The sequence below is a fragment of the Panthera uncia genome, chromosome C2 (genome assembly GCF_023721935.1).
Source record: "Panthera uncia isolate 11264 chromosome C2, Puncia_PCG_1.0, whole genome shotgun sequence".
In the NCBI taxonomy this organism is placed as follows: Eukaryota; Metazoa; Chordata; class Mammalia; order Carnivora; family Felidae; genus Panthera; species Panthera uncia.
The window spans coordinates 51,722,308-51,734,809 of record NC_064810.1 but is presented as its reverse complement, the minus strand read 5'-3'; the positions used below and the strand labels follow the sequence as shown (position 1 = coordinate 51,734,809).

At 36.0% G+C, this 12,502-nt stretch overlaps 1 protein-coding gene across 2 annotated transcripts in view; it reads right to left on the bottom strand.

Annotated features, from left to right (window-relative positions):
* The window catches only part of ALCAM (activated leukocyte cell adhesion molecule), a 213,674-nt gene that overhangs the window by 30,355 nt on the left and 170,817 nt on the right, over positions 1 to 12,502 (bottom strand). For both annotated transcript variants that reach the window (XM_049628114.1, XM_049628113.1), the window contains exons 7-8: positions 3,920 to 4,047; positions 2,196 to 2,328 (exon numbers count right to left, since the gene is read on the bottom strand). In XM_049628114.1, the coding sequence (XP_049484071.1) occupies positions 2,196 to 2,328; positions 3,920 to 4,047 (261 nt within the window). The remainder of the gene's footprint in view (positions 1 to 2,195; positions 2,329 to 3,919; positions 4,048 to 12,502) is intronic.

Below are 12,502 nucleotides of genomic sequence, written 5' to 3'. Positions count from 1 at the left end.
TTTCTCATTAATATTAAAATATGCATTGTCACAGAGAAAAGTGGAGTTTCCTCAGAAAGTTTGAGTCAATTACACTTAGATGAACATCCTATTCAGGGAGAGTTAGAAGCTTTTACTGGTCGGACAGTTAACTTGCCGGTGAGGAGGTAAGAGAAGTGATTTTAAAGGATGATGATGGACTTTGGAAGTTCTGATGAGGACTATATCTGTGCATGAATCGGCAGAGGAATAGTAGATGTTTCATCAGCAACTATGGATCTGTGGGCGGGAAGCCCTGACGACCTTCTGCAAACATGTGCAAGCGTGGCTTGCTGCCTCTCTATCCATACTCCCTTTAGTCATCTATGCAAAGGAGACAAATCTTGTTTTTAGACAACAAACAACAATCAAGGATAAATGGACCAAAAAATAGGATTTTTATGTTTTCATTTCATGTAATTCAGAGTAAAATCTTGTTTTATTTGTAGTTAAAGAGAAATACAGTCCTTAAAGCCCAATGTGATAGTCGACCTTTCAAAACCAAAAATCATTTCAATCCAATTAAGTGCAGTGAAATCCAATTAAGTTGTTACATACTTTTGTTTATTTTATTTTTTTCTTTATCACAGTTGATCATTGAGCTACAATGTGGCTGCACCCAAGTCTTTTGCCTTATCACTCTGTTATCTATCCATCCCTGCTGATCTACAAGTAACACAAATAAGGGCTCTTTCCTTTTAGGGTCTCTTAAATTTAAGCTTACTGTACCATCTCCAAGCACTGGATTATTGGTATTGGCCCACAGATCTCATGGACAATGATATCAGGGAGTTATTTTATAGGCAGTTCTATCTGCTGGTTATGTTCTCTCACTTCATTTCTTTTGGGGGATGGGTGGTCATGGAACAGGCTGGATAAATGGTCCCAGGACTGACTGGTCCCCAGAGAAAAAGTAGCATTGTTGTTATCCTAAGGTCACTGCTTTCTTTCTAACCAGCTTCTGATGGCAAACACACTCAGATCTATACAACATGAACATGGAACAAACAGAGAAATGGCCTAGTGGTGAACATTTCTTAACAGTTTGCTGTTTTTCTAGGGTTCCCCAGGGTGTTCTCCCAACATCAGACACTCAAAGCAACCATCTGGTTACTCTCTTCCCCAGTGTATAGTTTTGTATCTCCCTCAAAGTCTTAGCTTCCATTCTATGTTTTCCAAGCATTATAGGCAGAAAGAAAGACTTACAATCATTACCTCAGAACAATTTCAAAAGTCTCTTTTGGTTTTGAAACAACAAAACCCCTCATACTCAATGGGATTATAGCAGATCATGTCTAGAGAAACTTTCTTGCAATGGATCATGTCTTGAGGTGCTACTGGGTACAAAGGACTTACTAGAAAAGTTTGGCCTATACCTCCAAGCAAGACTGACATTTGCCTAAAGCATTCTGTAAATTGTAGTGTCACTGGGGAACGGTTCAAATTAGTTCCCCAATTCCATAATGCGTCAGGTACATCAAGAATATAGACTGTCAGCAGTTTCAAAGTAAAGGACTTAAGGTGCTTTTTTGTGTGTATATTTTTTCCTATCACACTAGAGTAAATATAACTATTGGAGTATATGGAGATCAAAAGCAGGTTAACAGTTAATGAATAGGTATGTTTAGGGTGATTTTGAAGAGGTTCTATTTCCAGAAATTTTCTATCCTTCTATACACACAATAAATGGCTTTTAGTGGTCTCTACCTCTGCTGCTTCCAAAAGTTGAGTCTATAGTAACTTTATGTTGCTTGGGTTTGGGCACTAATGATATTCTGCAATAAAAAATTTTAAATATATTTAATCTATACTTTTTTTCTGGGCTAAGTGCAAACACTGTGAACTTTGAGAACATCTAAGTATTTTCTTAAAATATAAAACGAGTAATTTCTTTAAGATCCCCATGAATATTTTGTTAATAGCACAAATAGAAGAGATTTAGAAAGGAGATGGAAGTTTTCCACTGCCAAAAGTTGCACTTGTTAGATCCACTCCAGATTTCAATAATGCAGTGGAAATCTGGACCAAAGCTGAGTTTGCTTTGATGCACTTAATAAGCCTATTGAAAGCACACATCATTTGAGAAAAATATAGTTGCAATTTACTTGAAAAGACGGCTAGTTAGACTATTAGAGGCCTTTAAAGTGAAGTTGGTAATGAAGAATAAGGTGACTTACAGTGAACTGTGATGGCTGTTGAAGCAATCATGCTTCTTTTGTCTATCAGGGAGCATTTGTAGTCTCCTGTTGCATTGCGCCTCACATCTGTCAACGTGTAAGTATTTGAGCTTCTTATTCCTTCAGGCTGTCCCTTTTGATAGAGGTAAAATGTCAGATGATTACACTTGGTAGCTACAATGAGATGAGTTGTATTTCTTGATGAAAATGGCATTTTCTTATGTAAGAAAAAAAGGAATGTGTTTCTATGATTGGACAAATGAGAGTAGAGTTTGTGTTATCTGATTTCTGGAAAAATAACTGAGATTTGGGTTCTAAGGAAATTGAGGAGCTCACATACATGGTATGGATGACATCTATTCCATTGATAGCATGGCTCGGATTTGAGGGTTAAGGCGTTTTTTTTTTTTTTTTAATTCTAAAACTTCATTTTATATTTATGCCTTGACTAATTCAACAAAAATATTTGAGGCAGCTTAAAAGAAAACATACCACATATCCAAATAAAAGGGGGAGAAAAATAAGAAAGGAAGGAATAAAGGAAGGGAAGAAGAGGGGGGAGGGATGAAGGGAATGGGGAGAAAAAGAGAAAGATAGAGGAAAACAATTTTTTTAAAAAGTGAAGAAAAGAAAAGAATTAATAAACTAAGAATAGAAAGAATATAGATGAACTAAGAGCACATAGTAACAACAACAACAAAAAACCCATAATCATTAGATATTATTGCCAAAAACCAAGACACAAATTTGTCAAATCTGTCAAATTCGGCTATTAGGATAGCCAAAGTAGAAACATAATTAGTTTCAGAAGTCCATTTGCATATGAAACAAAAGCAATATGTCAATTTATTAGGAGAAACAAAGTTTTCTGCCAATATTTAAGTCTAAAAGAAATCAGTTATGTTAGTCTTCTGAGTAATGGAGTAGATGATATTCTTAAACATTACTGAGAAACGTAGTAGGTGACATTTGTAAACATATCCCTTAAATAAATGCAATATAAAGTTGTATATGGCTTCTCTCAGTGGAAGGTTATGTCGTACCCAAACCTGGGAAGAGCTCTGGGAGAACTAACTAGTATCTCAGACAGCTCTCTCTATCTGGCTCCATACCACTAGATGTCTAGAATACATCCCAGAGGAATGCTCCAAATTATCCTCTGTCTGCATCATTCTTTTCAGCTATGATACTGATAAAAGCTGAGGGGCTGGCCCTTCAAGACCACATATGATGGCAAGATATAGCCCCTAGCTTTATTTTATCTAGCTAAATAGAACACACAACAGAATGGTCCTACTTTGGAGGTTCAGAGATGTGTTCATGAAGGCATTGCGGGTAGACCTAGAATCTACATCAAGCCATTTGCTGTCATCATTCTTCATTTTAGAGTTACCTGTTTTTGAAGAGATTTTTATAGCTTATCTGGATAATGAAAACTTGAGTGTTTGTAATTATGGTTTCCTATGAGCAGCTTTTTATCTCTTTTCCCCTGAAATCTCTTAACACTGAGGGAAAAGGCAGGATCACTGGCAGATGCCAAAAACAATCACAAAAAACCCCCCACAACTTTCAAAGGACATTCTACAGGTGTCCCTTTTCCCCAAGAACAACACCGTTCTCTCTCAAGCTGCCCAAGTACGTACAATTTTTAATGTCAGCCAGCTGCCACACAACAGGACAAAATGATAGTAGTTAAGCCCAAGTAATAATCCGTAAGCACTTACTGGTAAGTAAAACACAAATTCCTCAGGAGGAGGGTTACCATTTCCCAAGCACTTGAGTGTGATGTTATCCCCTTCTTTGATGGCATTTTTTGATGGCAGCACTTGTATTGTCACTTGTTCAGTAGGATCTACAAGAGTCACAGACACAAGTTAACCATTTTCATCAAGTACCAAATTACTCTGTACATACAATATAAATGACTAAATTATACACAATTTTCTCAAGAAGCTAGTAATGGTAATTACTTAAATGTATCTTTTTATAGAGGGATTGAAGTTAATAGCTACTTGCTAAAACAAGTACTAATCTTGGTTAGAGCAAACTACAAAGAGACCTTGTTACATAAAAACCAATTTCTTCTTAGCAAAATGTCTTTAACTGAGGTAGAAATGACCATAATTATTTTATGTGTAAAAGACCAGTAGGAACAATCTCACTGCATGATTTCATTATAAGGACATTTAACTCTATTATATGAACCTCACGGTTTGGAAAGACTGGATCAGCTAGCATAGTAGCTAAAACTGTTAGGTCACCCCTATGCTCATCTTATATAATAATACCTTATATTGAATAAAAAGAGACATGAGCTAAACAACCAGCAAGATTTTGGGCATGCAGGAGAGTAGATCAGTTTTCAAAAAGATGAATCCTGTGAACTGAAGGAGATCCTTAACCCAGTCAACAGGACTGTAAATGTATTGTAATTCTGTTCTGTTCATTGGGGCAAAGGTGCACTTTCCATTCCATTTTAGTCACTTTTTATGGAGAAAATAGGGCTAAAGGGTATTCTTTAGTAGAGGCTACTGCTAATAGTAGAACACTAAAAAAATTAAAGGCTTGGATACAAAGGACCATATGTAGCAAACAGGAAATAAGAGGAGGGGGTGTTGGCAGTTATAAATGACCCACGTTCTAATATACATACTTGTTATATAGCTGGATAATAAGAATAATAGAATAAGAGTAGGAGTAGAATAATAATCTATGAAGACTTACTGTTTTTATTAGCTAATAAAACAAATAAGTGATCGATTCAGAGGTGTTTTTTTTTTTCTATCTCTTGCTATCATTTCTTTCTCTTCCCAAAATCAAAATGCATACAAAACTTAAAAGGGTTGATATAGATTACTGTGTTGCCTTTTCTTCATGCATGGGGTCTCTCTGAATATTTGCCCAGGATGTTCTGAAGGTAAACAGTGATTGGTTTAATATACTTTTTGTTAGTTTTCCTGAATTTCCGTGAGGCAGTTCCTTGATCAGCAGTTCCCAGTAGAGTTGGAAAGTAAATAAAGTTTGTTTTTTGCCATCCCCCTCTCTGACCTTCCATTTCTAGGTCTTCTTCACTCTTTTATGTGGTCCTTCACTGACAGTTTTGTCCTGTTGCTTGTCACTGTGAGACTACTCAATCAAAACTGACATCAGAACAGATAGGGATCACAATCTATCTGACTTTCTGCTTTATTTCAAAACTTCCCTTCTCTGTGTCCTCTTTCAATAGGCTCTGCTCTGCATTAGAGAACTGACGAACTACAATGAGATCAGAGAGATGTGAGTTTTAACAGTAACTTTCTAGATGTTCAATGAACATGCCTCAAACAAAATCAACCATCACTTGCTCTCCCGTTGTCCCTATTTTGTTCTGTCCATTAGTAAATCATTCTGCCAGGTATTCTGCCTTTCTCTTATCTACTCTGTCACCAAGTCTTAGTGATTAATACTATTTTTTGCATCTGATTCTCTCCTTTTATTCCTACTAACACTTCTATAATCCAAGTTCTCCCACAGGCTACCTGAAATACTACCCTCAAACTTTAGTCAGTCCCTCATTCTAATCCTTCACATACATATTTCCTTTAAATCAGTTTTGAAGTAGTGTTTTGAATATTACAATGATATGCAAGATCCTTCATGTGATACCAATATGTGAAGATTGAAATAAAAATTTCTTAACCTTGTGCCCATAATTGCCTTCAACTAGTTCAAGTATATACCTATATATACCACTACATAATAAGCAAGAGTCTATTTTAAATTTTCCTTGTCCCATCTTTCCATTTATGCTCTGCCCAATCATGAATTCATTTGTTTAGCAAATATTTATTTTGTGCAGGCACTAAGTGCTAAAGTTATAAAGTTGAAAACAGCATGATTTTCAATCTATTTATAAGGTCTAACAACATAAAAATTGCATATAATGTGATCATTGGTAGCTTATAGATGCATAAGACTGGGAAGGATATTGTAGGAGTTGATGCTATAGCTGGGTTTTAAAGAATAAGTAGGTGTTTGCTAGAAAATAAAAGTAAGGTAGTGACAGCAAATGGATAGGCAAGTAAGCAGTATTCTATGGGAGGCATCTGGAAAACAGAACAGGATGGAAGAAGATACAGTGAAGTGGTAAAGATTGAGACCATGGCTGCAAGAGATTCGAGGCATATCAAAATTGGGAGTGTTAAGAGAAGAGGGAAAGAAAAAGCTTGGTTCACAAAAGCAGACTTAGGGAATCCCAAGACTCCATCAAACATGGTAACATTCAGATCACAGAGGTTCCAGAAGAAGAGAGAGAAATAGGGGCAGAAGTTTTATTTGAGGAAATTATAGGTGAAAACTTTCCTAATCTGGGGAAGGAAACCAACATCCAAAGCCAAGAGGCACAGAGAGCTCCCTCAAAATCAACAAAACCAGGTCAACACGAAGACATATTGTAGTTAAATTTACAAAATATAAAGATAAAAAAAATCCTAAAAACACCAAGACAAAAGAAGTCCATAATTTATAAGGGAAGACCAATAAGGTTAGTAGCAGATCTCTCCACAGAAACTTGGCAGGTCCTAAGGGAGTGGCATAATATATTCAACATGCTGAATGGGAAAAATCTGCAGGCAAGAATACTCTATCCAGCAAGGCTATCATTCAGAGTAGAAGGAGAGATAAAGAGTTTTCCAGACAAACAAAAATTAAAGGAGTTTGTGATCACTAAACCAGTCCTGTAAGAACTATTTAAGGGAACTCTTTGAATAGGAAAGAAAGAATGACAATGACAAAGACTAGAAAGGGACAGAGAAAATCTCCAGAACAATGACAAAACAAGTCATAAAATGGCACTTAATTCATATATATCAATAATTACTCTGAGTGTAAATGAACTAAAAGCTCTAATCAAAATACATAGGGTATCAGAATTGATTAAAAAATAAAAACAAGACCCATCTATATGCAGCCTACAAGAGACTCATTTTAGGCTTAAGGACCCCTGCAGATTGAAAGTGAGGGGATAGAAAAACATTCAGCACACAAATCGATGCCAAAAGAAAGTTAGGGTAGCAATTCTTACATCAGAAAACTAGATTTTAAGCCAAGGACTATAACGAGGTAAATAGGGGCACTATATCATAATAAATGGGTCTATCCAACAAGAAGCCCTAAAAATTGTAAATATTTATTCCCCCAACTTGGAAGAACCCAAATATGTAAAACAATAACAAACACACAGGAATACATCAATAATAATACAATAATAGAAGAGGACTTTAACACTCCACTTATATCACTGGACAGATCATCAAAGCAAAAATCAACAAGGAAACAAGGGCTTTGAATGATACACTAGACCAGATGGACTAAACAGATATATCAAGAACATTTCATTCTAAAGTAGAAGAATACACATTCTTTTAAGTGCATATGGGACATTCTCCAGAATAGATCACGTAGTAGGTCATAAATCAGGCCTTGACAAGTAACAAACATTGAGATAATACCATGTATATTTTCTGACCACACTGCTATGAAACTTGAAGTCAACTATAAGAAAAAATTTGGAAAGACCACAAATACATGGAGGTTAAAGAACATCCTACTCAAGAATGAATAGGTCAAACAGGACATTAAAGAAAAAAACAAGGAAATATAGAGAAACAAATGAAAATGAAAACATGGAGGTCCAAAACCTTTGAGATGTAGCAAAAGCAGTCATAAAAGAGAAGTATATAGCAATACAGTCCTACCTCAAGAAGCAAGAAAAATCTCAAATACATAATTAAACCTTACACCAAAAGGAGCTAGAATAACAACAACAAATGAAGCCTAAAGCCAGTAGAAGGAGGGAAATAATAAAAATTAGAAGAGAAATAAAGGATACAGAAACAAACAAACAGCTAGAACAGATCAATGAAACCAGGAGCTGGTTCTTTGAAAAAATTAATAAAATTGATAAACCCCTAGCCAGACTTACCAAAAAGAAAAAAGAAAGGATCCAAATAAATAAAATCACAAATGAGACAGAAGAAATAACAACCAACATAACAAGAATACAAACACTTATAAGAGAATATTATGAAAAATTATATGGCGACAAATTGGACAATCTGGAAAAAATGGATAAACTCCTAGAAACATGTAAACTACCAAAACTGAAACAGGAAGAAACAGAAAATGCGAACAGACCAAAAACCAGCAAAGAAATTGAATCAATAATCACAAATCTCCCAACAAACATAAGTCCAGGGCCAGAAGGCTTCACAGGGGAATTCTACCAAACATTTAGAGAAGAGATAATACCTATTTTTCTCAAACTACTCCAAAAACTAGAAAAGGAAGGAAAACGTCCAAACTCATTCTATGAGGTCAGCATTAACCTAATTCCAAAACCAAACAAAGACTCCACTAAAAAAGTGAATTATAGGCCAATATCCCTGATGAACATGGACACAAAAATTCTCAACAAAATACTAGCAAATTGAATCCAACAGTACATTAAAAGAATCACTCACCATGATCAAGTGGGATTTATTCCTTGGTTGCAAGGGTGGTTCAATATGTGCAAATCAATCAACGTTAATACACCAACATTAAGAAAAGAAAGGATAAGAACCATGATACTATCAATAGATGCAGAAAGGACATTTTACAAAGTACAACATCCATTCTTGATAAAAACCCTAAAGAAATTAGGGATAGAGGGAATATACCTCAACATAATAAAGGCCACATAAACAACAACAACAACAACAAAAACAGCTAATATCATCCTCAATGGGGAAAAACTAAGACCTTTTCTTCTACCATCAGGAACAAGATAAAGATGTTCACTCTCACCACTATTATTTAACATAGTACTGGGAGTTCCAGTCTCAGTAATCAAACAACAAAAAGAAATAAAATCCATCCAATCAGCCAGGAAGAAGTCAAACTTTCACTATTTGCAGATGACATGATACTCTGTGTAGAAACCTGAAAGACGCCACCAAAAATTGCTAGAACTCATACATGAATTCAGTAGAGTCACAGGACACAAAATCAATGTCCAGAAACCAATAATGAAGCAGCAGAACAAAAAAAAAAAAAATCAAGGAATCAATCCCATTTACAATTGCACCAAAAACCATAAAATACCTAGGAATAAATGTAACCAAAGAGGTAAAAGTTTTCAGAGTACAGATCTGAAAACTATGAAGCACTCATTAAAGAAATGGAAGATGACACAAAGAAATGCAAAAACTTTCTCTGCTCTTGGAATGGAAGAATAAAAACATTTTAACAAAAATGTTGATACTACCCAAAGCAATCTACACATTTGATGCAATCTCTACCCAAAATACCACCAGCATTTTTCACAGAGCTAGAACAAACAATCCTACAATTTGTATGGAAACACAAAAGACCACAAATAGCCAAAGCAACCTTGGAAAAGCAAAGCAAAGCTGGAGGCATCACAATTTTGAACCTTAATCTATATTATAAAGCTATAGTCATCAAGACAGTATGGTACTGGAACAAAAACAGACACAGATCAATGGAACAGAACAGAAAACTCAGAAATGGACCCACAACTGTATGATCAACTAAACTTTATCAAAGCAGGAAAGAATATCCAATGGAAAAAAGATAGCCTCTTTACAAATGGTGCTGAGAAAACTGGACAGAAACATGCAAAAGAATGAAACTAGATCACCTCCTTACACCATACACAAAAATAAATTCAAAATGGGTGAATGACTTAACTGTGAGACTGCAAACCATCAAAATCTTAGAGGACAACAAGGGCAGTAACCTCTTTCACATCAGCCGTAGCAATTTCTTCATAGATATGTCTAGATATGTCTTCTGAGGCAAGAGAAACAAAAGAAACCTGAACTATAAAGGGACCTCACCAAGATAAAGAGCTTCTGCACAGTGAACAAAACAATCAATGAAACTAAAAGCCAATCTTCAGAATGGGAGAATGCATTTGCAAATGACATATCTGATAAGGGATTAGTATCCAAATATACAAAAATGTATAGAACTCAACATCCAAAAAATAAATAATCCAGTTAAAAAATGGGCAGAAGACATGAATGGACATTTTTCGAAAGAAGACATACAAATGGCTAACAGACATATGAAAAGATGCTCAGTATTACCCATCATCAGGGAAACTGAAATCGAAACTGCAGTGAGATATCACCTCAAACCTGTCAGAATGGCTAAAATTCACAATACAGGAAACAACAGGCATTGGCAAGGATGCAGAGAAAGGGGAACCCTCTTGCACCATTGGTGGGAATGCAAACTGGTACAGTCACTCTGGAAAACAGTATGGAGGTTCTTCAAAAAGTTAAAAATAGAACTACCCTATGACCCAGAAACTGCACTATCCTTTACCCAAAGGATACAAAAATACTAATTTGAAAGTTACTTGCACCCTGATGTTTATAGCAGGATTATCAACAATAGTCAAATTATGGAAAGAGCCAAAATGTCTATCAACTGATGAATGGATAAAGAGTGGGATGTGTGTTTGTATGCACGTACACACACACACACACACAATGGAATATACACACACATACACATACACACATAATGGAATATTACTCAGCCATAAAAAGAATGAAATCTTGCCATTTGCAATGGTGTGGATGGAGCTAGAGAATATCTTGCTAAGCAACATAAATCAAAGACAATTTTATGAAAGAAACATATGATTTCACTCATATATAGAATTTAAGAAACATAACAGAAGAACATAGGGGAAAAGAAAGAGAGAGAGGCAAACCATAAAACAGACTCTTAACTATAGAGAACAAACTGAGGGCTGCTGGAGAGGAGATGTGCAGGAGTTGGGTTAAATGGGTGGTGGGGATTAACGAGGGCACTGCACTTGTGATGAGTACCTGGTGTCGTACGTAAGTGATGAATCACTAAATCCTACCCCTGAAACTAATATTACACTGTATGTTAACTAACTGGAATTTAAATTAAAACATAGAAGAAAAAATATTTGGGGTGTGAAGGTTAATCTGAGAGATCTGAGGAGTCATTAAAAAACTGTCATCACACAGCACTAACATGGTCACATTTGTTTTTAGAAAGATATTTCTGGCAGCAGCTTGGAGGGCAGTTTGGAGTGAACAAAAGGAATATTATTTTGGAAATCACAGAAATACTGGCGATGACAAATGGTGGCATATTCTTAGGCAGCGTCAGAGGCAGAATCAGACAAACATAAAGATTAAAGAACTAGATTCTATAAAACTTTATTACTGACTGGACAGGGTAAGGGAGACGAGGGTAGGAGTAGACTAGTGCATCTTTCTCAAGATAAATTGATCAAATTTCTATATTATGAATGTATTCTTTGTCCTTTCTGTTTAGCTCCCTCCTTCTCCTCTCTGAAGTCACCTAGAGCAGTGGGTCTCCAAGTGTGGTCCTCTGATGAACAGCATGAGTATCACCAGGGAATTTGTTACACATGCAAAGTGCTGGACCCTTCCCCACAACTACTGGATGAGAAACTTCAGAGCAGGATCCAGTGATCTGTGTTCTAAGTCCTTCTGGTGATTCTGATGCACACAAAAGCCTGAGAATCACTGTCCTTGGGCATCTGAGCTTTAGGGGCTATTTTACTGAGTTCTGAGTGTCACTTACCACTTGCAACCTTGCACTGACAATTTCCTCCTGATGTAGTTATCTTGTTTCTCTATTGGAGTAGTAAACCCCTTGAATGCCAGGACTATATCTTAAGCACTTTTATATCTTTACTGTGAAGCCCAGCACTGCATACATTTTGCCTTCTTAAAAGCTGTGCCAAATGCACCCCCACCCCCCCACATCCAGCCACAATAAAATCATTTCCTTCTTATTCTTCCAAGGACTTTTCTGCCTACCCAACTCCTCATGACTGATACATACATTCCTGTTTTTTCTTAAGCCAATTTCCCCATCCTTATTACTCATCTTGATGCTCTTTCCTATCTTGTACTCTTGCACTTACACCAAGATAGTTTATTTCCAACTGGATATTTTTGAACAGACAGAATTCTGCCTTTACTTACAGAAATAATAGTTTGATGTTAGATAAGCTGTACATAGTGAAATCTTTTAAATCCTCGCTTTTAAGTCAAGTTGAAACTTACATACAACGTTTAAGGCAAAACAATCTCTTCTTGTTAGGGCGAGTGGAATTTTAGTTTTGTTTCTATATAATATTCTGCATTTTATGGAACCAAAATAGAAATGTAGATGAGACAAAACTCTCCAAAGGCTCAACTGGCATTTCTATTCTTTCTCCAGAGTAGATGCAGAAGTACTAGGTT